The 25,851-nt window shown below is 51.0% G+C and overlaps 1 protein-coding gene and 1 long non-coding RNA gene across 2 annotated transcripts in view; both read left to right on the top strand.

Moving 5' to 3' along the window:
* Positions 1-19,307, top strand: part of MAST2 (microtubule associated serine/threonine kinase 2) — a gene marked incomplete in the record, with an annotated part of 180,255 nt that extends 160,948 nt beyond the window's left edge. Inside the window, 9 exon segments of the mRNA XM_073593962.1 lie at positions 3,546-3,655; positions 6,863-7,014; positions 9,167-9,468; positions 9,989-10,201; positions 11,353-11,579; positions 13,449-13,571; positions 14,602-14,738; positions 15,195-15,385; positions 16,481-19,307. Coding sequence (XP_073450063.1) covers positions 3,546-3,655; positions 6,863-7,014; positions 9,167-9,468; positions 9,989-10,201; positions 11,353-11,579; positions 13,449-13,571; positions 14,602-14,738; positions 15,195-15,385; positions 16,481-18,183 — 3,158 coding nt within the window.
* A 2,585-nt stretch (positions 19,308-21,892) lies between these two features.
* Positions 21,893-24,110, top strand: LOC141103898 (uncharacterized). Its single transcript, XR_012235390.1, has 2 exons — positions 21,893-22,887; positions 22,931-24,110. It is a non-coding gene; the product is annotated as an uncharacterized lncRNA (long non-coding RNA).
* The last annotated feature ends 1,741 nt before the right edge of the window (positions 24,111-25,851 follow it).

The raw sequence follows: 25,851 nt of genomic DNA, 5'->3' as shown, positions 1-25,851 counted from the left end.
ACGGGAATCCTTAGGGATCCTTCTGTACTAAGCAATCCAAGTGGCCTTCCTGTGTACTAAGATATCACTTGTCCTGTGCACTAAGATGTCACTTGTCCTGTGCACTAAGGTGTCACTTGTCCTGTGCACTAAGGTGTCACTTGTCCTGTGCACTAAGGTGTCACTTGTCCTGTGCACTAAGGTGTCACTTGTCCTGTGTACTAAGGTGTCACTTGTCCTGTGTACTAAGGTGTCACTTGTCCTGTGTACTAAGGTGTCACTTGTCCTGTGCACTAAGGTGTCACTTGTCCTGTGTACTAAGGTGTCACTTGTCCTGTGCACTAAGGTGTCACTTGTCCTGTGTACTAAGGTGTCACTTGTCCTGTGCACTAAGGTGTCACTTGTCCTGTGTACTAAGGTGTCACTTGTCCTGTGCACTAAGATGTCACTTGTCCTGTGTACTAAGATGTCACTTGTCCTGTGTACTAAGATGTCACTTGTCCTGTGCACTAAGGTGTCACTTGTCCTGTGCACTAAGGTGTCACTTGTCCTGTGTACTAAGGTGTCACTTGTCCTGTGTACTAAGGTGTCACTTGTCCTGTGCACTAAGGTGTCACTTGTCCTGTGTACTAAGGTGTCACTTGTAGAGGTCGACCGATATGGGTTTTTCTCTGGCCGATGCCGATGCCGATATTTAGAAATCGCAGTGGCCGATGGCCGATATGTGATGCCGATTTTTTTGGGCCGATATATTAGGCCGATTTTTTTTTTTTCCCCTTCATCTCATAAAATCTAACATTTAGACCCCTTTCACACTGGGGCTTTTTTCAGGCGCTTTTGGGCTAAAAATAGCGCCTGTAAAGTGCCTGTAAAACGGCTCCCCTGCAGTCTCAGTGTGATATCCCGAGAGCTTTCACACTGAGGCGATGCGCTGGCAGGATGTTAAAAAAAAGTCCTGCAAGCAGCATCTTTGGAGCGGTGTATACCACCACTCCTGCCCATTGAAATGAATGCACACCGCTGCCAAAGCGCCTGCAAAGCGTTTCGGCAGCGGCGCTTCAGGCGCGCATTTAACCTCTTCCTCGGCTGCTGCTGGGTGATAAGCTCCCCGCTAGCAGCCGAATAGCGCCGCTAAAATGACGGTAAAGCGCCGCTAAAACTAGCAGCGTTTTACCGTCAACGCATGCCCGCTCCAGTGTGAAAGCAACCTAAAGTGATACAGAAATTTTTTTTACATTTAAACATTTATTAAACAAAACAAACCTCCAATCAGTTCACTTGTATGTAGAATTTAGATTAAAAAAAAATATAAAAAAAAAACTATATCTTAAAAATTAATACACAAAAACAGGTAATCAAAACTTTTGGACAAAAAAAAATGGGCTAACTTTACTGCTTAGTTTTTTTTTTTAATTTATTAGTGTATTTTTTTTTTAAATTGCGTTTGAAAGACCGCTGCGCAAATACCGTGTGACATAAAATATTGCAACAACCGCTATTTTATTCCCTAGGGTCTCTGCTAAAAAAAATATATATAATGTTTGGGGGTTCTAAGTGATTTTCTAGCAGAAAATACAGGATTTTTACTTGTAAGCAACAAGTGTCAGAAAAGATTTAGTCTTTAAATGGTTAAACTGAAAACTTCTCCACGGAGTTCAGTCTATTGATAAAAAAGAACTTGAAGAGATACAAATGTATCTTCTTATCAGACTTGGCAGGCTGCCCAGAGAAGGAGAGAAGATAACTTTCAGGCAACTTGCATTGACTTATATTACAGAAGTCATTTGCAAGTCACGGCTGAAGTTATAATCGGCCTTTTTTATCAGCACAATCGGCCGATGCCGATTAAGTAAAAAACGCCAAATATCGGCCGATATATCGGCCGGCCGATATATCGGTCGACCTCTAGTCACTTGTCCTGTGCACTAAGATGTCACTTGTCCTGTGTACTAAGATGTCACTTGTCCTGTGTACTAAGATGTCACTTGTCCTGTGCACTAAGGTGTCACTTGTCCTGTGCACTAAGGTGTCACTTGTCCTGTGTACTAAGGTGTCACTTGTCCTGTGTACTAAGGTGTCACTTGTCCTGTGTACTAAGGTGTCACTTGTCCTGTGTACTAAGATGTCACTAGTCCTGTGCACTAAGGTGTCACTTGTCCTGTGCACTAAGATGTCACTTGTCCTGTGTACTAAGGTGTCACTTGTCCTGTGTACTAAGGTGTCACTTGTCCTGTGTACTAAGGTGTCACTTGTCCTGTGCACTAAGGTGTCACTTGTCCTGTGCACTAAGATGTCACTTGTCCTGTGTACTAAGGTGTCACTTGTCCTGTGTACTAAGGTGTCACTTGTCCTGTGCACTAAGGTGTCACTTGTCCTGTGCACTAAGGTGTCACTTGTCCTGTGCACGAAGGTGTCACTTGTCCTGTGTACTAAGGTGTCACTTGTCCTGTGTACTAAGGTGTCACTTGTCCTGTGTACTAAGGTGTCACTTGTCCTGTGTACTAAGGTGTCACTTGTCCTGTGTACTAAGGTGTCACTTGTCCTGTGTACTAAGATGTCACTTGTCCTGTGTACTAAGGTGTCACTTGTCCTGTGCACTAAGGTGTCACTTGTCCTGTGCACTAAGATGTCACTTGTCCTGTGTACTAAGGTGTCACTTGTCCTGTGCACTAAGGTGTCACTTGTCCTGTGTACTAAGGTGTCACTTGTCCTGTGTACTAAGGTGTCACTTGTCCTGTGTACTAAGGTGTCACTTGTCCTGTGTACTAAGGTGTCACTTGTCCTGTGTACTAAGGTGTCACTTGTCCTATGCACTAAGGTGTCACTTGTCCTGTGCACTAAGATGTCACTTGTCCTGTGTACTAAGGTGTCACTTGTCCTGTGCACTAAGATGTCACTTGTCCTGTGCACTAAGATGTCACTTGTCCTGTGTACTAAGATGTCACTTGTCCTGTGTACTAAGGTGTCACTTGTCCTATGCACTAAGATGTCACTTGTCCTGTTCACTAAGGTGTCACTTGTCCTGTGCACTAAGATGTCACTTGTCCTGTTCACTAAGATGTCACTTGTCCTGTTCACTAAGGTTTCACTTGTCCTGTGTACTAAGGTGTCACTTGTCCTGTGCACTAAGGTGTCACTTGTCCTGTTCACTAAGGTTTCACTTGTCCTGTGCACTAAGGTGTCACTTGTCCTGTGCACTAAGGTGTCACTTGTCCTGTGCACTAAGATGTCACTTGTCCTGTTCACTAAGGTTTCACTTGTCCTGTTCACTAAGGTTTCACTTGTCCTGTGTACTAAGGTGTCACTTGTCCTGTGCACTAAGATGTCACTTGTCCTGTTCACTAAGGTTTCACTTGTCCTGTGCACTAAGATGTCACTTGTCCTGTGCACTAAGATGTCACTTGTCCTGTGCACTAAGATGTCACTTGTCCTGTTCACTAAGGTTTCACTTGTCCTGTGTACTAAGGTGTCACTTGTCCTGTGCACTAAGATGTCACTTGTCCTGTGCACTAAGATGTCACTTGTCCCGCTTCTTCTTATCTTTGTTTTGTGTTTTGCTTGCACAGCTCGCTCAGAGAGGTATCAGCATTTGGACTCGGAGGAGGAGGATGACACAAATGATGAGGATCGCTTGGAGATCAAACAGTTTTCTTCCTGTTCACCCAGATACAGCAAGGTAACCATATCCCGTTGGTTAAGGCCTCCAAATCTCTGCGCTTAGGGCATATAACAGAAAAAAGGGGGGGGGAGGGGGGGGGGAGGAAGAGTAATGATGATAGACAAGTGATGCAGATAGAAAAGGGATGGGAGGGGGGAGGGGGAAAGGAAGAAAAGAAATTTGTAAGGTGTGCTGCCTCCCCGAGTTAAGTCCTCAAAAGGACTAACATGTAATGGATTATAGGTGGTATGGGGGTATGGCGCTTCCTTATGAGATGTAGGCTACTTAATTAAAAGTGCGTTTGACAGTGACTAAACCAGATAGGTTACATAGTGTTCCAAACACAAAAAGTAAAGACTGTGAAATTCTTGCTCGGTGAACCCATAATTTATAAATCAAAAAACCTAAAAATATATGTATATGTATATGCACCCCCTATTATATTGCATATAACTCTGTGTAACAAATAGTGTCAAAAGGTGCCACTAGGTGCTGCTGCTGAGCAGCTAATGTAATAAATCCAACTTATATGTATGCAAATTTAGTGACATATACATATACCAATGTAGAAACATATATATGTCACATATACGTATATATATGACCGTGCAATCCACCATATAACTGTGCAATAAAGTGCAATATAGTGCAATCAAGTCCAAAAAAACCAAAAAACTGTAGATGACATCAAAATTGCAAAAAACAGAGGAAAGTATAATCTCAAGTGATGCGTCCCAGTTTTAAATAGCAGCAGAAAAGTTCCAACAGCTTAGTGACTTTGGTGCCCGCAGAGGTAAATCCGTGACTTCTGTGCTCCCCTTTTGGCTCCCCACTCACCAGCTTCCACTACCCCTGCAGGGGTGACAGACACTCTAGAATCCTAAAGCCGTCCTCTTATCCGGTATCCCGTGGTTGCTGAGATGGAATGGCCTCTCTCCCAGGAATTCCGGATTGTCACCTCATACCATATCCAGGAAGGGGATCGCCAGCAAAGCCCTCCTCTGTGTAATCCAGTGATGTCTCCTCTCCGGAGACATCACTGGATTACACAGAGGAGGGCTTTGCTGGCGATCCCCTTCCTGGATATGGTATGAGGTGACAATCCGGAATTCCTGGGAGAGAGGCCATTCCATCTCAGCAACCACGGGATACCGGATAAGAGGACGGCTTTAGGATTCTAGAGTGTCTGTCACCCCTGCAGGGGTAGTGGAAGCTGGTGAGTGGGGAGCCAAAAGGGGAGCACAGAAGTCACGGATTTACCTCTGCGGGCACCAAAGTCACTAAGCTGTTGGAACTTTTCTGCTGCTATTTAAAACTGGGACGCATCACTTGAGATTATACTTTCCTCTGTTTTTTGCAATTTTGATGTCATCTACAGTTTTTTGGTTTTTTTGGACTTGATTGCACTATATTGCACTTTATTGCACAGTTATATGGTGGATTGCACGGTCATATATATACGTATATGTGACATATATATGTTTCTACATTGGTATATGTATATGTCACTAAATTTGCATACATATAAGTTGGATTTATTACATTAGCTGCTCAGCAGCAGCACCTAGTGGCACCTTTTGACACTATTTGTTACACAGAGTTATATGCAATATAATAGGGGGTGCATATACATATACATATATTTTTAGGTTTTTTGATTTATAAATTATGGGTTCACCGAGCAAGAATTTCACAGTCTTTACTTTTTGTGTTTGGAACACTATGTAACCTATCTGGTTTAGTCACTGTCAAACGCACTTTTAATTAAGTAGCCTACATCTCATAAGGAAGCGCCATACCCCCATACCACCTATAATCCAACCATATCCCGTTGCCTCCACTTACAGAGCCTGAGACAGGAAAGAAATGAGAGCTACTAACCTTAGGAGCCAGTCAGGGGAACATGTGCCATAGAGCAGAATGCTAGGATCTGGCAATATAGACCATCAAGGGGATCGTGTGCCATAGAGCTGGAATCTGCTAGTATAGACAGGGAGATTGTGTGCCATAGAGCAGAGGGCTGGGATCTGGTAAAATAGACAGTCAGGGGATCTTGTAGCATAGAGCTGGGATCTGGTAGTATAGACATTAACAGGGGGATCTTATACCATAGAGCTGGGATCTGGTAGTATAGACAGTAACGGGGATCTTGTACCATAGAGCTGGGATCTGGTAGTATAAACGGTAAGGGGGGTCGTGTACATAGAGCTGGGATTTGGTAGTATAGACAGCCAGGGGGATCGCATACCATAGCGCTGGGATCTGGTAGTAAAGACCATCACAGGTAGATTGTGTACCATAGAGCTGGCATCTGGTAGTATAGACAGCCAGGGGGATCGTATACCACAGAGCTGGGATCTGGTAGTATAGACAGCCAGGGGGATCGTATACCACAGAGCTGGGATCTGGTAGTATAGACCGTAACAGAGATTGTGTACCATAGAGCTGGGATCTTGTTGTAATAAACGGTAAGGGGGGTTGTGTACATAGAGCTGGGATTCGGTAGTATAGACAGCCAGGGGGATCATATACCATAGAGCTGGGAGCTGGTAGTATAGTCAGGGGGATCATGTACCATAACGCTGGGATCTGATAGTATAGAAAGTCAGGGAGATTGTGTACCATAGAGCTGGGATCTGGTAGTATAGACAGTCACAGGGAGGTTGTGTACCATAGAGCTGGGAACTGGTAGTACAGACAGGATTCTTTCCTCAAGTTTCTATAGGACAGATTGTACAAAACATTTCAGACTTCTAATTGAGGGGAAATTGTAGGACAACAGCACCACCTAGTGTACAAGGTTTGGTACTGAGCTAACAAACTTCTGCTTTCTCCATTGATGTATACACGTAGTTTGGAAATTCCATCTGCTGGAATAAGATCTTTTATACTTCTTATACACAAAAACATTTTTGTTTTTCAATTTCCATAAAAAATATCTGCCAGGTTAATGTGGATGAAGAGGATATATTCTGTTCCATAGGTTTTGTTATAACAGTTATACATCTGTCCCCAATATCATAAATGGGATCAGCCCTGTGTACAGCCATTCAGTGCTCCAAGATATCAGCACCTGTTGTGGCTCCCTCAGTCTGTAGATAGATCTGGAAATGGGGACTTCAGTATGAGGTGCAGAGCATGGGTCAGGAATTGAAGTTTCTGCTACTTTCTGGCCATCTTGGTGCCCTTTAGGTTTTTTATCCAGTTGTCTCGGCCTATTTCCAGGTATACAGCAGCATGGAGCGCCTGTCCGTTCATGAGGAGAGAACTCCCCCACCCACAAAACGCAGCCTGAGCGAGGAGAAGGACGACAAGTTAGACAACTTAGGGGGGCTGAAGAGCAGAGACCGAACCTGGATCATCGGATCGCCAGAAATGTAAATATTCCTCCAGAGTTCCTGTATCTTCCATCGCATCGCATCACAGCGACATGACATCACAGAGACATGACATGACATCACAGAGACATGACATGACATCACAGAGACATGACATGACATCACAGAGACATGACATGACATCACAGAGACATGACATGACATCACAGCGACATGACATGACATCACAGCGACATGACATGACATCACAGCGACATGACATGACATCACAGCGACATGACATCACAGCGACATCACAGCGACATGACATGACATCACAGTGACATGACATGACATCACAGTGACATGACATGACATCACAGCGACATGACATGACATCACAGCGACATGACATGACATCACAGCGACATGACATGACATCACAGCGACATGACATGACATCACAGCGACATGACATGACATCACAGCGACATCACAGCGACATGACATGACATCACAGCGACATGACATGACATCACAGCGACATGACATGACATCACAGCGACATGACATGACATCACAGCGACATGACATGACATCACAGCGACATGACATGACATTACAGCGACTTGACATGCACATCACAGCGACATGACATCAGAACCACCCCAGCTTAGGAAAGAATAGAGACTTATAACAGCCAGAAGCATGAGGAGGGTATTAAAAAATATATATTTCTGCAAAGTTTTCCGAATTGTTATCACTGAGGCCCATGCCACACCATGCTATTCATGGTGACAACTCTCCATGTGGGACATGGAAGAGAATCTCTCACCCATTTCCACAACTTGCGCCATGAGTACTGCATGACAATGCAATAACCCAAACTTATTCTAATCTCCTATCCTTCTACCCTCTAACCCATTCTAACCCTAACACTGCCCTCTAATTCTGATCTCTTAATGCTACCCTCCAACTCTAACCCCCTAACTCTACCCTCTGACCCAGGGGTCTCCAAACGTTCTATGCAAAGGACCAGTTTACTGTCCTTCAAGCTTTAGGGGGGCCGGACTGTGGCCAGTGGAAGTAGAAAATGCCCCTGTCGTTGGTTTTAATGGGAGTAATAGTGCCCCATTGTTGACAACAATGAGAAGAACAGTGCTCCATCATTGGTGTCAGTTGGTGGAATAGTGTCCCAAGGGCCAGATAAAGGCAAGTGAAGGGCCCCCGGGCTGCAGTTTGGAGACCACTGCTCTAACCCATTCTAACACAAACCTTCTAACCCTAGCCCTGCCCTCTAAATCTAATCTTCTAACGCCACCCTCCAACTCTAACCCCTAACTTTACCTTCTAACCCTAATCCATTCTAACAAAAAACCTAACCCTAACCCTGCCATATAATATTAATCTCTCTAACCCCCTAACTCTACCCTTTTAACCCCAACCCTACCCTCTAACTCTAGCCCCCTAACCCTACTCTCCAACCCTTACCTTTTAACCCCACTCTCCAACTCTAACCCATAACCCTACCTTCTAATTCCTACCCCTTAACCCCAAACCCTACCTCCTACATCTATCCTCTTAGCTGTACCCTTTAACCCTACACTATAACCCCCTAATCCTAATCTGTATGATTGGGACCTTTGCACCCTTTAGCCATCCCCCATCATAAGTGTGACCTGAACCTGACTGCACATTCCTCTGGATCTCTTTTAGAAAAGCTCAGGTGAAATAATTAGCAGTTACCAGGTAGCTGTGCTGATGGCTAAAAGGTGGAGTCCCAATCACACTGATAGTGGTCATTATAGGTGCCCTGCATTCACCAGTCGCAGGATGGTAGATCATTTTTAACTCCTATAGGCCGGAACCTGGGCTCTGTATACGTGTTAGTAAGAATAACAATTTTGCTATTGATTTTTCTTAAAAGGCTACAAAGATTGCATAATCATCATAATCCCCTCCCCCCCACCCTTCCCTATTCCATTTATAAAAGTGTCTGCAATGAGAACTATTTGCAATGTCTGTGTCACCAAATCAGACCCTCCCTGTCCTGGTTGTCGGGAAGGGTGGAGAATGAACCATCTGGGTGATGCAGACACCGCGTACAGTTCCGTCACTTTCACGCGCTGCCCGCCGGTAGTCTAACGCATGTGTTTCCTCTCCGCTTCCTGTAGTCAGAGCCGCAATCTCCCTCCTTCTCTTCTCTTTTTAGTCTCCGGAAACGTCTCTCAGCCTCAGAGTCGTCCCACACCGAGAGCGACTCCAGCCCGCCGCTGACGGTGCGCAGGCGCTGCTCCACTCTTATCGACATGCCGCGTTTCGCTATCTCCACTGAAGAGGAACTCCGGTCGCAGAAGAAAGCAGCCCTGCATGAAACTGCGTCAACGCCGACCTCCTCCTCCCACAAGGGAGCCGCGCAGCCTGTGGAGCGAGAACTGAAACTGGATGAAGATCTGGGACCGAATACTCCATCCTCTACCTCCAGTAACATCAGCACCTCCACCACCCTGACAGGTAATCACCCAGCACTGAGCGGCCGGCCGCCTGCATTTAAGGGGATGTCAAATATCTCATCTACTTTATTGTCTACATTTTTGTTAGAAGCCTCTGATAGAAGCTGCCATTCTCTAAATCCAAGGCCACATATCTCTCACCCTAGAGCTGTGAGACGGCTTGTGGTGGAACTGAGGCCTTGCTGGTTCACACCCAGTATGGGGCCTGGGGTGTCGAACAATTACGACTTCTATTACAAGCAGGGAAACAAAATAAAGGAGGGCTGGTGCAGGCAGGATGGTGCTTGTCCACACTCCCCATAGAAGGCTGAATCACAAAGACTGGCCGCATTCTGTCAGCATTTTCAGAAAACGTTATTGTTCCGGATGTGTACACTAGAAGCACTGCCTGGACTCTAATCTCTGATGAAGCCCATCTCTGGGGTGAAACGTGTCAGCCTGCAACTAGTTGTGATTCAGCCTTCCATCACAAGCAGTTGTTATTAGTATATTTACTGACTTTGATTTTGTGTGATCTGCAGCAGGCAGCACGGCCGACTTCTCCGATCAGAGCACGCACATCGCCGGCACGGACTCCGACTTCACCTCCCCAAAGGCCATCAGTGACCTGGCTGTGAGGAGAGCGCGTCATCGGCTGCTGTCCGGGGACTCCGGAGAGAAACGCACTTCCCGACCCGTCAATAAAGTCATCAAATCTGCATCTGCCACAGCGCTGTCCCTAATGATCCCCTCCGGTACGCCATACGTTCCAGGAACGATCGCTGTTATGTTTTGGGGCATGGATTTTCATCAAGGATGGATTTAGAGAGAGAGAGAGAGGACAAGACTAATGGATATCTATAGGGAGAGAGAAAGTGGATGTATATATATATATATGTATGTGTGTGTGTGTATATATATATATATATATATATATATATATATATATGTGTGTGTGTGTGTGTGTGTGTGTGTGTGTGTGTGTGTGTGTATATAGAGGGGGGGGGGGGCAAAAGATTTATATAGAGAGAGAATGGGCGCTGCCTCCTTTCTCTTGCCACCCCCTCTATCACCAATAGATAGATTCATGCATTGCATCTATGGCCGCCGCTGCCACCCCCTATTCAGGAGCGTTCAGCCCCTTTTTGGGCGCCGAGCGTCTGAATTACAGTGGCGGGGGGTGTTTTTGAAGCACCTGATTAGAGCCATAGGCATCAAAAAAAGTGACCTGAGAGCGCCATGCTGGGCACTCGCAGGTCGCTCAGCTGTGTTAGAAAGTGAATGAATATTCGCTTTCCTAACACTAACCCGCCTCTCCGCCAATCAGGTGCTCTGGTCTGTTACCTGTCACCTGATTGGGTGAAATGACAGGCGCCGCTATTGGAAGCCTATCGGGAGATGAGGACGGCAGGAGACGCACGAAGGACCCCGCTCATTGCTGTCACCCGCTGGCCCACCAAGACAGGGTAAGTGCCGGGCACACAACAAGCGGGCAGGGGTCACACTGGCAGCATTTATTGGGCACAGTGGCTGCAATTGATGGGTTTTTTTTTTCAAATTTTTTTTGCTCCCCCCCCAAAAAAAAATGAGGGGAGGGGGGAGAGAGAGAATAGGGGGGGGGTGGATATATAGGTAGAATACAGAGAGTCAGAATATATATATATATATATATAAAATAGATGGCGCTATATAAGTACCTGAAATATATATATATATATATATATATATATATATATATATATATATATATATATATATATATATATATATATATATATATATATATATATATATATATATGGGATGTAAGTGTATGTATGTAATTGATGTGCAGCATGTGTAGAATATCGAGAGATGAACATTTCCTATGGCTGTTCTGTACTAATAAAGTCTTTCCTCTGCACAGATCACCACATGTGCTCTCCTCTGGCCAGTCCCATGTCCCCGCGTTCTCTGTCCTCCAACCCGTCATCCCGGGACTCCTCCCCGAGCCGTGACTTCTCCCCCGCCGTCTCCCACCTCAAACCGCCAATTCTCATTCACCGTGCCGGAAAGAAGTACGGCTTCACTCTGAGAGCCATCCGTGTGTACATGGGGGACAGTGACATCTACACCGTACATCACATGGTCTGGGTGAGTGCACCTTTTCCACTCCTTCAACAATGAGGCTCTGAATTTAAAGTATCGGTAGATCAGTCAGATTGGGGTAAGGCGCAATGGATTTGGCGAGGCCCTTCTCAACAAAAAAAATCAGGGCACCGTATTTAAAGACAGGTGTATAAAGTCCAATAGGAGCACCAAAAATGTTTATTGGTATTGGTTCAGAAACACAGAACAGCCATTATGTTTTGGGGGCGGTCGGCAAGCGGTTAAGAGTATATGATATGACTGTAATGGGCTATATGCCGTTTTGCCGCTGCACCGCTAGGGGCTCTTTGCGGTACCCTGGTTGGAAACCTCGGTGTAGTGGACTTGTCTGGTCTCCGCAATATATATCTGTATTTATACACATTTATCTTACCACAGCTCTATAACTGAATATGTAATCACACGGAGTTGTGGTTATTTGGGTAGAATTTCTTCACTGCTCTTATATCCGTATCATGAAGTGATTGTCCCAGGAGGTTCAGAGGGCTAAGTTCACCTTTTTGTAAAAAAAAAAAAAATAATAATAAATGCACATCTTTTTGCAGGTAAAAAAATGTATCTTTTTTTTTTTTGTTTTTGTTTTTTTGCCCTGCAGCCTGTAAAGCATTGCACCCGCGATGCACTGAGAACTACAAGCCGCCTGCTGCCATGACACACAGTACTTGTAGTTCACGCAGTCACAGGAAGCTGCGAATGAGTGATACAGCCATGTGGGCGGAGCCCTGCACATTGCCGCATTGCTTTTCAATTTTGACAGCGGGTGCGGGAAGAGGATCCCCTGCCCACTGTCACTGTGGGGGTGTAGGGAGGTAGTATTTGCTTACATGTTACACCCTGAATACAACCAAAGGTGACCTTATCCTTTAACCACTTAAGGACCGGAAGATTTTACCCCTTCATGACCAGGCCATTTTTTTGTGATACGGCACTGCGTCACTGTACCCAAACAAAAACGCTGCACCCAAACAAAATTGACATTCTTTTTTTTCCCCACAAATAGAGCTTTCTTTTGGTGGTATTTCATCACCTCTGCGTTTTTTATTTTTTGCGCTATAAACAAAAAAAGCGCCAATTTTGAAAAAAATCAATATTTTTTACTTTTTGCTATAATATCCAAAAATAAAATAAATCATTTTTTCATCAGTTTAAGCCAATATGTATACTTCTACATGTTTTTGGTAAAAAAAAAAACACAATAAGCGTATATTGATTGGCTTGAGCAAAAGTTATAGCGTCTACAAAATAGGGGATATGTTTATGGCATTTTAATTTTCTTTTTTTCCTAGTAATGTCGGTGATCAGCGATTTTTAGCGGAACTGCGACATTACGGCGGACGGATCGGACACTTTTGACACTTTTTTTTGGGACCAGTGACATTTATACATCGATCAGTTCTATAAAAATGCACCGATTTACTGTATAAAGGACACTGGCAGGGAAGAGGTTATAACGCTAGGGGGCGATCAGGGGGTTAAGTTTTTCCTAGGGAGGTGTTTCTAACTGTGGAGGGGGAGGGGACTGACTGGAGAAGGAGAGAGATCGCTGTTCCTGATCACTGGGAACAGACGATCACTCTGTACTCCCCTGGCAGAACAGGGATCTGTTTGTTTACATTGACAGATCCCCGTTCTGGCTCTCTGTGGAGCGATCGAGGGTGGCCAGTGGACATTGCGGCCGCCGGCAACGCGCATTGGCTCCCCCCGCTGTGCAGCAGTACGGCGATTCTCGGGATCGAACCGACCTGCCGCAGTTTGACAACAGCGGCTGGTCGGCAAGTGGTTAAACTTTTGGGAATACAGAACATGTCTGTATATCACTATATAAATCCTGTATAATAATATCTTCAATTCCAGCATGTGGAGGAGGACGGTCCTGCAAACGAGGCTGGACTGCGAGAAGGTGATCTCATCACTCATGTCAACGGGGAACCCGTCCATGGATTGGTCCATACCGAGGTTGTGGAGCTGATCCTGAAGGTAGGACACTGTAGGGAACCATAGAAAAGCTTTCCATACATTGGTGGGATGACCACTAGATACAGTGCTGTGCGCATTCTGTCTGTCTTCGCTGTTCGTATAAATCCGGGGGGGGGAGGGGGGGTCACCAACCTTTATAGCACTATGCTGAAGGTTTTATAATTTAATTCATTCTCTGCATTTAGGTAAAGAACCTTTTGCATGCAGCTCCCCTCCCTTTTACCTAAGGTTTACATTAAGGTAAAAAACCTGAGTGCAGATCTCCCCCCAGCCCCCCCTCATACTTACCTGAGCCCCATCTCCATCCAGCGATGTGCATGCCTCCTCATTGGTTTAAACACAGCATTGGCTCCTGCTACTGTCAATCACAGCCAGTGCGGGGGGGGGGGGGGGGGGGTTGCTATGGTGGAAACTTGATTGGGGGGGGAGGGGGCCCCAGGAGCGCTGCTGGGGCACCTGAGAAGGAGAATAGGGACTGCTCTGTGGGAACAGAGGTACAGGTAAGTATGACATGATGTTTAAAGGGTGAGATCACCTTTACAGAAAAATCCCCCCCCCCCCCCAGTCCCGCTGACCTAAATAGCGGCAGTCGCCCGTTCTGAGCCCCGGTATAGCCGCCTCACGGCTCCTGCTGTTGTTAATCACCGCAAGTGAGCCAATGAGGAGAGAGCGGGGTGGGGGTTCTCAGTGTCCATTCACAGGATCGTGGCTCAGGAGTATACCCCCATAGCAAGACGCTTGCTATTGGGGGCAATCGACAGTGGGGAGGAGCCAGGAGTGCCAGCAGGGGACCCAGAAAGAAGAGTATCGGGGCTGCTCTGTGCAAAGCCATTACAGAGCAGCAGGGTCAGTATAACATGTTTAGCAAAAAAAATAAAAATGACAAACTTTAGAATCCCTTTAAATATTGAAAGATTATTTAGTATTCCCCCCCCCCCCCCCCTCCACCGGTCATGCAGTGTGAAAATTGTATTCTCTGATCATTGATGCTCATTGTATTGATCACATGAAATCTGATTACATATTCCAGAGCGGCAATAAAGTCTCCATATCCACCACTCCCTTTGAGAACACTTCGATAAAAGTCGGGCCGGCGAGGAAGTCCAGTCACACATCTAAAATGGCTCGCCGCAACAAGAAGAGTAAAAGCAAAGATGGGCAAGAGAGGTAAATGCGGGTTCTACAGTCTGTGGTATCCGGGGGGGGGGGGGGGGGCCTGTCTGTCTGTCTGGTGTCGGGGGGGGGGCCTGTCTGTCTGGTGTCGGGGGGGGCCTGTCTGTCTGTGGTGTCCGAGGATAACCTGTCTGTCTGTGGTGTCCGGGGGCGGGAGCTGTCTGTCTGTGGTGTCCGGGGATAACCTGTCTGTCTGTGGTGTCCGGGGGCGGGAGCTGTCTGTCTGTGGTGTCCGGGGGCGGGAGCTGTCTGTCTGTGGTGTCCGGGGGCGGGAGCTGTCTGTCTGTGGTGTCCGGGGGCGGGAGCTTCCTGGGGGGGGGGGGCCTGTCTGTGGTGCCCGGGGCCCGTCTGATGTCAGGAAAGGTCATTGTGAGATTCAGTAGAAATGTTTTTAGGATCTGTAATTTAGACTTTTAGGAGTTTCCTTTGATGATTTGTCCCTCTTTTTAGCAGTAAGAAGAAAAGTTCGCTGTTTCGGAAGATCACAAAACAAGCGTCACTTCTGCACACCAGCCGCAGCCTGTCCTCCCTGAACCGCTCGCTGTCGTCCGGGGAGAGCGTACCGGGATCTCCGACTCACGTTCTGTCCCCGCGATCCCCGACCCAGAGCTACCGCTCCACGCCAGACTCCGCCCACTCAGGTGAGGGTCATACTGCACATTTCCAATGTTGGAGGAACAATGAGGATTCTTCCTGATTTATGATCCGCCTTTCCCTGGGATATGATTGGTTGTTGGTCCATAAAGTTTTATTTTTTGCTGAATAAGTTTTAAAGTCTTCCAACATTAAAGTGTTTTTATAAAACCTAAACATTTTTTTACCTAAAGTGATTGTAAAGGTTTTTTTGGGGGGGGGTTTACCCCTTCCCTCTCCCGCCCCTGATAAAAGTGATCTCGTGGCGAATCAACCGCAGAGACCACTTTTATCTGAAAGCGGACCGCCCGCTCTTGAAGAGGATACCGGGATTATGGCAGCTATCTGCTTCCATAACATCGGCATTTCACTTCAAACAGCCGACGTACAACTGCGGTGGGCGGTCCTTAAGTGGTTAATACATTCTTTGCATTAAGGTAAAAATGTTTAGGTAGTAGGATCCCCCCTCAGCTCACTTTATACTTAAGTGAGCGCTCATTGTATCCAGCGCTGTGCATGTCTGCAGCGGCTCTCCCTCCTTACTTCCTGGTGTCACGGGGGCCGGCTATGCTGTCTGTGTCTATAGACACAGACAGTGAGGCTCGGGAGAGACCCCCGCACTAGTGCCCCCATAGGCAGCCGCTAGAGAGAGCCTCGTTATCACCCCTTATAGTGACGTATAGTTCAAATTTGTATTATTTGGATAGAGTGTGATAGGAGTGGAATCCCCAGGCATGTTTCGGCCTGCTGTCCCGGCTGGGGAGATTCACCCGCTCTCTGGTGACCAATGAGACAGCAAGTGACAGGGAATCCAGAATTGTACAGGAATAGAGGGGAAATCATCCCATGGGGGGGGGGGGGGGCACCTGTTCAAGATGTTTTTTTTTTGAAAGATTTCCTCTCACTTCCTGTTTTGTTTCCAGAACAGGAAATGAAGGGAAATCCCCATAGATTGCAAAAAACAACCTGATCGGAGTTCCTATCCAAAAAATATGAATGCTTTGGCTATACATAGACTTTATTTTTTATGTTTTTTATTTTTTTTTTAAGTTTTAGTAAATGGCAGAATCTAAAATCGTTTTTTTCTCACTTCTTTTCCTCAGTGGCCGGGAACTCCTCCCAGAGCAGCTCTCCGAGCTCCAGCGTTCCCAATTCCCCGGCCAGCTCTGGACACATCCGGCCCAGCTCTCTGCACGGACTGGCCCCGAAGCTGCAACGGCAATACCGCTCACCTCGGAGAAAATCTGCAGGGAATATACCACTGTCCCCTCTGGCACATACACCGTCCCCCACGTCGCAGTCCACCTCACCCCAGCGCTCTCCCTCTCCTCTACCGGGGCACGGCTTGGGCAACTGCAACCTCATGCAATCCTTCCCGGTGAAGCTGCATTCTTCTCCCCCCCTGGTCCGCCAGATCTCCCGACCGAAGAGCGCCGAGCCCCCCCGTTCTCCGCTGCTGAAGAGGGTCCAGTCTGCGGAGAAGTTGTCGGGCTCGCTGTCCTCGGAGAAGAAGCTGACTTCCTCCCGGAAACACAGTCTGGACATCTCTCACTCCGACTTCAAGAAGGAGATCCTACAGAGGGACCTGAGCCTGCAATGTCTGCCCGAGTCCCTGAGTGAGAGCAGCGGAGGGAAGGCGGGGATCGCAGAGAAAGGGACGCTGCACAAGCCGTCGTCGCGAAAGCTCGGGGCGATTCGCCAAGACAGGGTGGAGAGGAGGGAGTCTCTGCAGAAACAGGAGGCTATCCGAGAAGTGGATTCCTCCGAGGACGAGACGGATGACGGCTCGGAGGATAGTCAGGACGGGAGGAGGCTGTCCTTCAGGGCGGACCAGGATTCGGGTTCCGGATTTAGTGATGAGAAAGATTCCTTCCAGACCCGACGCAAGAGCAGAAGCGACAGCGACTCCTATCTGCTTCTCGTCTCCCGGAGTAGAAGTGAATCAAAAGCGCCCGGCACCCTTACCCCCAACTTATCCTGTCCTAAGCTGTCAGAGTGCAAGTCTAGAACACTCCCAGAGTCTTACCTGACGTCTGCTGCTCAAGCCGCAACTCTAAAGCACAATACCAGTCAGGCCCACGAAGGTCCGCACGTGCCCGCGAAACCACTCCATGAACTGAGCCGCTGCGACAGTCCGCAGAGTGCGGGGATGCAGCCTGGCGTTGCCCTCCCCGTAGACTCCGAAAAGATAGAGGTGCCCGCGTGTCCTCAGGCTGGTGTTCCTGAGATCGCCCCCACACCTTCTACAGCCACTTCACAGACTGATGCGGTACACTGCCCCGCCCCTGCCACCCCCTGCCCCGCCCCTTCAACCCCCTGCCCAGCTGCGAACGTGCAATATTTGACAACTGCCGGTGACCGGGGGCAGCAGGGACCCGAAACGCAATGCACTTTACTCGATCCTGGCGAGACCGCGGTGGTGCTGGGTGACAGAGCTGCTTCTTCCGCCACACCGATGGCCACAAGTGTCCTGGGACCGGTGAAGCTCGCCGTGCCGGGATCCAAAGAGGGCGGCCACCAGTCGGGAAAGTGGGAGAACATGCAGAAGAGGTCCGATATTTCAAGGTCCGAGTCCGTTCAGAGCATGAAGGCCGCCTATGCCGAGGGAGTTTTCAGGACATGCTCGTCTCTGAACGAGTGCACCGCGGCCGCCATCGGCCAGCAGATGGACACTAAGAGCTCGGAGCTCCCCTCCTCCGCGGACCACCCTGCGGTCAGGTCTCAGTCACTGGGTGGGCTGAGCCAGAAGCTGCAGGGGGAGGGGAAAGCAGACTGCCCCCCCTCACAGACAGACAGGAAAACATAGCAGCCTTGTGTGAGCCTGGACTGTGTGTGTGCTGTGTACATTTCTGTAAAGAGAACCTCCCTTGTCTTTCCGTGTCTGAAGAAACTTGCTTTGTTTTTTTTTTTTCTTGAATCTGCAGTAAAATTCTGTAACCCCCCCTCCCCCCCCCCCCCCAACTGCCGCTTATACAGGGTACCCCCAATCCCCATCCTTCCCATAGACACATCCTGTAGATTCCTTTTCTATGAGCAGACAGGAAATTATTGCTTGAAGGAGGAAATGGGGGAGATTTATAAAGTTGGTCACAGAGAGAATCCGCTTCCTTCCCCCGGCAGATCTCGCGTATTTCCCGGCCGGATATCTGTTCTATACTTGGTGCGGCTTCCACCTGAATAATCAGACAATAGATAGCCTGACACACAGCTCCCCCCCTGCGTCACTTGCCCCCCACGTCGCTCTCTCCCCTGCATTGTTCACCTGCGTTACCCTCTCCCCTGCGTCACTTGGGCCCCCCCTGCATTTTCTCCCCATCCCATCCCCCTCCCCCACATGCGCGTCGCTCTACACCCCCTCCCCCTCTTTGCTCACCCCCTCTATCGCTCTTGTCCCCATTCCCCCTGCATCGCTCTTGTCCCCATTCCCCCTGCGTCGCTCTCCCCTCTTGTCCCCATTCCCCCTGCGTCGCTCTCCCCTCTTGTCCCCATTCCCCCTGCATCGCTCCCCCCTCTTGTCCCCATTGCCCCTGCGTCGCTCTCCCCCTCTGACGCTCTTGTCCCCATTGCCCCTGCATCGCTCTCCCCCTCTGATGCTCTTGTCCCTGTTCCCCCTGCATCGCTCTCCCCCTCTGACGCTCTTGTCCCCGTTCCCCCTGCATCGCTCTCCTCCTTTGATGCTCTTGTCCCCATTGCCCCTGCATCGCTCTCCCCCTCTGATGCTCTTGTCCCCGTTCCCCCTGCATCGCTCTCCCCCTCTGATGCTCTTGTCCCCATTGCCCCTGCATCGCTCTCCCCCTCTGATGCTCTTGTCCCCGTTCCCCCTGCATCTCTCTCCCCCTCTGATGCTCTTGTACCCGTTCCCCCTGCATCGCTCTCCCCCTCTGATGCTCTTGTCCCCATTCCCCATGCGTCGCTCTCCCCCTCTGACACTCTTGTCCCCGTTCCCCCTGCATCGCTCTCCCCCTCTTGTCCTCATTCCCCCCCTCTTGTCCTCATTCCCCCTGCATCGCTCCCCCCTCTTGTCCCCATTCCCCCTGCATCGCTCTCCCCCCTGTCGCTCTTGTCCCCATTGCCCCTGCATCGCTCTCCTCCTCTGATGCTCTTGTCCCCATTGCCCCTGCATCGCTCTCCCCCTCTGATGCTCTTGTCCCCGTTCCCCCTGCATCGCTCTCCCCCTCTGATGCTCTTGTCCCCGTTCCCCCTGCATCGCTCTCCCCCTCTGATGCTCTTGTACCCGTTCCCCCTGCATCGCTCTCCCCCTCTGATGCTCTTGTCCCCATTCCCCCTGCGTCGCTCTCCCCCTCTGACACTTGTCCCCATTCCCCCTGCATCGCTCTCCCCCTCTTGTCCTCATTCCCCCCCTCTTGTCCTCATTCCCCCTGCATCGCTCCCCCCTCTTGTCCCCATTCCCCCTGCATCGCTCTCCCCCCTGTCGCTCTTGTCCCCATTGCCCCTGCATCGCTCTCCCCCTCTGATGCTCTTGTCCCCGTTCCCCCTGCATCACTCTCCCCCTCTGATGCTCTTGTACCCGTTCCCCCTGCATCGCTCTCCCCCTCTGATGCTCTTGTCCCCATTCCCCCTGCGTCGCTCTCCCCCTCTGACACTCTTGTCCCCATTCCCCCTGCATCGCTCCCCCCTCTTGTCCCCATTCCCCCTGCATCGCTCCCCCCTCTTGTCCCCATTGCCCCTGCGTCGCTCTCCCCCTCTGATGCTCTTGTCCCCGTTCCCCCTGCGTCGCTCTCCCCCTCTGACGCTCTTGTCCCCATTCCCCCTGCATCGCTCTCCCCCTCTTGTCCTCATTCCCCCTGCATCGCTCTCCCCCTCTTGTCCTCATTCCCCCTGCATCGCTCCCCCCTCTTGTCCCCATTGCCTCTGCGTCGCTCTCCCCCTCTGATGCTCTTGTCCCCGTTCCCCCTGCGTCGCTCTCCCCCTCTGACGCTCTTGTCCCCATTCCCCCTGCATCGCTCTCCCCCTCTTGTCCCCATTCCCCCTGCATTGCTCCCCCCTCTTGTCCCCATTGCCCCTGCATCGCTCTCCCCCCTGTCGCTCTTGTCCCCATTCCCCCTGCATCGCTCTCCCCCCTGTCGCTCTTGTCCCCATTGCCCCTGCATCGCTCTCCTCCTCTGATGCTCTTGTCCCCATTGCCCCTGCATCGCTCTCCCCCTCTGATGCTCTTGTCCCCGTTCCCCCTGCATCGCTCTCCCCCTCTGATGCTCTTGTCCCCGTTCCCCCTGCATCGCTCTCCCCCTCTGATGCTCTTGTCCCCGTTCCCCCTGCATCGCTCTCCCCCTCTGATGCTCTTGTACCCGTTCCCCCTGCATCGCTCTCCCCCTCTGATGCTCTTGTCCCCCTTCCCCCTGCGTCGCTCTCCCCCTCTGACACTTGTCCCCATTCCCCCTGCATCGCTCTCCCCCTCTTGTCCTCATTCCCCCCCTCTTGTCCTCATTCCCCCTGCATCGCTCCCCCCTCTTGTCCCCATTCCCCCTGCATCGCTCTCCCCCCTGTCGCTCTTGTCCCCATTGCCCCTGCATCGCTCTCCCCCTCTGATGCTCTTGTCCCCGTTCCCCCTGCATCACTCTCCCCCTCTGATGCTCTTGTACCCGTTCCCCCTGCATCGCTCTCCCCCTCTGATGCTCTTGTCCCCATTCCCCCTGCGTCGCTCTCCCCCTCTGACACTCTTGTCCCCATTCCCCCTGCATCGCTCCCCCCTCTTGTCCTCATTCCCCCTGCATCGCTCCCCCCTCTTGTCCCCATTGCCCCTGCGTCGCTCTCCCCCTCTGATGCTCTTGTCCCCGTTCCCCCTGCGTCGCTCTCCCCCTCTGACGCTCTTGTCCCCATTCCCCCTGCATCGCTCTCCCCCTCTTGTCCTCATTCCCCCTGCATCGCTCTCCCCCTCTTGTCCTCATTCCCCCTGCATCGCTCCCCCCTCTTGTCCCCATTGCCTCTGCGTCGCTCTCCCCCTCTGATGCTCTTGTCCCCGTTCCCCCTGCGTCGCTCTCCCCCTCTGACGCTCTTGTCCCCATTCCCCCTGCATCGCTCTCCCCCTCTTGTCCCCATTCCCCCTGCATTGCTCCCCCCTCTTGTCCCCATTGCCCCTGCATCGCTCTCCCCCCTGTCGCTCTTGTCCCCATTCCCCCTGCATCGCTCTCCCCCCTGTCGCTCTTGTCCCCATTGCCCCTGCATCGCTCTCCCCCTCTGATGCTCTTGTCCCCGTTCCCCCTGCATCGCTCTCCCCCTCTGATGCTCTTGTCCCCGTTCCCCCTGCATCGCTCTCCCCCTCTTGTCCCCGTTCCCCCTGCATCGCTCTCCCCCTCTTGTCCCCGTTCCCCCTGCATCGCTCTCCCCCTCTTGTCCCCGTTCCCCCTGCATCGCTCTCCCCCTCTTGTCCCCGTTCCCCCTGCATCGCTCTCCCCCTCTTGTCCCCGTTCCCCCTGCATCGCTCTCCCCCTCTTGTCCCCGTTCCCCCTGCATCGCTCTCCCCCTCTTGTCCCCGTTCCCCCTGCATCGCTCTCCCCCTCTTGTCCCCGTTCCCCCTGCATCGCTCTCCTCCTCTTGTCCCCGTTCCCCCTGCGTCGATCTCCCCCCGTCGCTCTTGTCCCCATTCCCCCTGCATCGCTCTCCCCCTCTGTCGCTCTTTTCCCCACCCCACCTCCCTGCATCATTCTCCCCTTGCGACGCTCTCTCCCCTCCGTTGCCCTCCCCAGCATCTTTCTCTCCCCCTTCATCGCTCTCCTCTCTGTGATCGCCTTTGTAAACCCCCCCGCCACCGCTTACTGCTGAGGCATTTAACCACTTACTGACAGTCTACTCAGCTCATCAATATTAATCTACCACTAATGATTCCCAGGAAGTGATTACTTTTCTCACCTAACAAGATATGAATAATTGCCCACATAGCATCACTCTTAAGGTTTTTTTTTTTTTTTCTTGCCAAATTTCAAGTTAGAATTGTCCAAAAATGTTCGAATATCTGTAACCAGGACATAGAATAGTCCGACTTTCCACCAATGTACAAATTCTTTTCATCGATCGGGGTGGTCAGATGACCTGACGGCTTCTTCCTGCTCCCTCTTCTGGCCCTATGTTGTCATTACAGGTCTGACTTATCAGCTCCCTCTTCTGGCCCTATGTTGTCATTACAGGTCTGACTTATCAGCTCCCTCTTCTGGCCCTTTGTTGTCATTACAGGTCTGACTTATCAGCTCCCTCTTCTGGCCCTTTGTTGTCATTACAGGTCTGACTTATCAGCTCCCTCTTCTGGCCCTTTGTTGTCATTACAGGTCTGACTTATTAGCTCCCTCTTCTGGCCCTATGTTGTCATTACAGGTCTGAATTACCAGCTCCCTCTTCTGGCCCTTTGTTGTCATTACAGGTCTTCTGACTTATCAGCTCCCTCTTCTGGCCCTTTGTTGTCATTACAGGTCTGACTTATCAGCTCCCTCTTCTGGCCCTTTGTTGTCATTACAGGTCTGACTTAGCTCCCTCTTCTGGCCCTTTGTTGTCATTACAGGTCTGACTTAGCTCCCTCTTCTGGCCCTTTGTTGTCATTACAGGTCTGACTTATCAGCTCCCTCTTCTGGATCCTTGTTGTCATGATATGTCCTCCCTCTTGTTTCCTTTTTTTTTTTTTTTTTTTTTTCTTTTTTATTGTTATTTTAAGCTCTAAGGTACTTTTTTGCCATGTTTACAGTTTTTATAGCATTTAAACAGTGAGCCATTTAGCCGCAGATAGAAATAGTGTAGCCGGGTGGGTAAGTGAAGAAGTAGAGGAGCGTAGCGTCTGCTCGGGGGAGAAGTCTGTCGTGTTGTAGTGGGCGCACAGCGAGTTATTATCGAGGCTCCGGGGCTTCCCGGGGAGGGTTCTGCTGCTTGCTGTGGATTGTCCGTGTCACATGTATGTGGAGTGACATGCGTAGCAAGCCTTTATGTTGGCCGGTGTCCTGTTAGAGATATGGACACTGTATGTGTCTACCAGACAATGTTTACAGTACGGGGGAGGGGGGGGTGCACATCGCAATATTGGGTCCGGTCATTTCTCAGAGTCCCCCCGGCCGCTCTGTCAGGTAATACATTTCTGTATTGTTTTTGGCCTTCAGTCGGATTACTTCTCCCCTCCCCCGCTGGAGAATTTTTGCTTTGGGGTGCAGAGGTGCTGCCATTGGCTGCCTTCATCTTCTAGCCTGTAGTAGGTAGAATAGGTATATTTAGATATCAGTCCTGGAACCACCAAGGAAATGTACCATTTATTTCCTATATTCTCCGAGGGTTCGATCCCGGCCCGAAACCCCCAACTGCCCAACCCGACAGCGCGATCACAGGAAGCTTCTGTTTACTGCAGCAGTGTGAAGGTTTACTGCGAGCGAGCGAGCGCTGTGTCCACTGTGAAGGTACTTCTGTGTGTGCGTGTGGCTTTATTTCCATTTTTTATACTCTTACATGGGGTGGGGGGAGGGGGGGGGGTGACCTGACCCGTTCTGGTTAGACGTAGCACCCGAGTGCCGAGAGATCTGAATTGAATGAAAGGTTTGTGTGGATTTTTTTTTTTTTTTTTTATTTTGTTGAAAACAGTCAAAATGGATCAATCGCCTCGATTCCATAAATCCCGGCAGACGTTCCGGGGGATGGCGGTTCGGAGAACGGAGGGTGTCGATTGTTGCTGGGAGTGCTCATGTATGACTGCAGAGCAGTGTGGCGCGGCGCCACCACTCACATCCAATAAAATGATTTTGCTTCTATCCGTCTGCGAGTGGTTATTTGAGGTGACGCTGTGTTGGGGGTGGACGCTGTGTTGGGGGTGTGTTGGGGGTGGACGCTGTGTTGGGGGTGGACGCTGTGTTGGGGGTGTGTTGGGGGTGGACGCTGTGTTGGGGGTGGACGCTGTGTTGGGGGTGGACGCTGTGTTGGGGGTGGACGCTGTGTTGGGGGTGGACGCTGTGTTGGGGGGGTGTTGGGGGTGGACGCTGTGTTGGGGCTGTGTTGGGGGTGGACGCTGTGTTGGGGGTGGACGCTGTGTTGGGGGTGGACGCTGTGTTGGGGGTGGACGCTGTGTTGGGGGTGGACGCTGTGTTGGGGGTGTGTTGGGGGTGGACGCTGTGTTGGGGGTGTGTTGGGGGTGGACGCTGTGTTGGGGGTGTGTTGGGGGTGGACGCTGTGTTGGGGGTGTGTTGGGGGTGGACGCTGTGTTGGGGTGGACGCTGTGTGGGGGTGGACGCTGTGTTGGGGGTGGACGCTGTGTTGGGGGTGTGTTGGGGGTGGACGCTGTGTTGGGGGTGTGTTGGGGGTGGATGCTGTGTTGGGGGTGGACGCTGTGTTGGGGGTGTGTTGGGGTGGACGCTGTGTTGGGGGTGGACGCTGTGTTGGGGGTGTGTTGGGGGTGGACGCTGTGTTGGGGGTGTGTTGGGGGTGGACGCTGTGTTGGGGGTGGACGCTGTGTTGGGGGTGGACGCTGTGTTGGGGGTGTGTTGGGGGTGGACGCTGTGTTGGGGGTGTGTTGGGGGTGGACGCTGTGTTGGGGGTGTGTTGGGGTGGACGCTGTGTTGGGGGGTGGACGCTGTGTTGGGGGGTGGACGCTGTGTTGGGGGTGGACGCTGTGTTGGGGGTGGATGCTGTGTTGGGGGTGTGTTGGGGGTGGACGCTGCGTTGGGGCTGTGTTGGGGGTGTGTTGGGGGTGGACGCTGTGTTGGGGGTGTGTTGGGGGTGGACGCTGTGTTGGGGGTGGACGCTGTGTTGGGGGTGGACGCTGTGTTGGGGGTGTGTTGGGGGTGGACGCTGTGTTGGGGGTGGACGCTGTGTTGGGGGTGTGTTGGGGGTGGACGGTGTGTTGGGGGTGGACGCTGTGTTGGGGGTGTGTTGGGGGTGTGTTGGGGTGGACGCTGTGTTGGGGGTGTGTTGGGGGTGGACGCTGTGTTGGGGGTGGACGCTGTGTTGGGGGGTGGACGCTGTGTTGGGGGTGGATGCTGTGTTGGGGGTGTGTTGGGGGTGGACGCTGCGTTGGGGCTGTGTTGGGGGTGTGTTGGGGGTGGACGCTGTGTTGGGGGTGTGTTGGGGGTGGACGCTGTGTTGGGGGTGGACGCTGTGTTGGGGGTGTGTTGGGGGTGGACGCTGTGTTGGGGGTGTGTTGGGGGTGGATGCTGTGTTGGGGGTGGACGCTGTGTTGGGGGTGGACGCTGTGTTGGGGGTGGACGCTGTGTTGGGGGTGGACGCTGTGTTGGGGGTGGACGCTGTGTTGGGGGTGTGTTGGGGGTGGACGCTGTGTTGGGGGTGTGTTGGGGGTGGACGCTGTGTTGGGGGTGGACGCTGTGTTGGGGGTGGACGCTGTGTTGGGGGTGGACTCTGTGTTGGGGGTGGACGGTGTGTTGGGGGTGGACGGTGTGTTGGGGGTGGACGCTGTGTTGGGGGTGGACGGTGTGTTGGGGGTGGACGCTGTGTTGGGGGTGGACGCTGTGTTGGGGGTGTGTTGGGGGTGGACGCTGTG

This window comes from Aquarana catesbeiana, linkage group LG07, assembly GCF_042186555.1.
Source record: "Aquarana catesbeiana isolate 2022-GZ linkage group LG07, ASM4218655v1, whole genome shotgun sequence".
Taxonomy (NCBI): Eukaryota; Metazoa; Chordata; class Amphibia; order Anura; family Ranidae; genus Aquarana; species Aquarana catesbeiana.
This window is presented reverse-complemented; position numbering and strand designations above follow the sequence as displayed.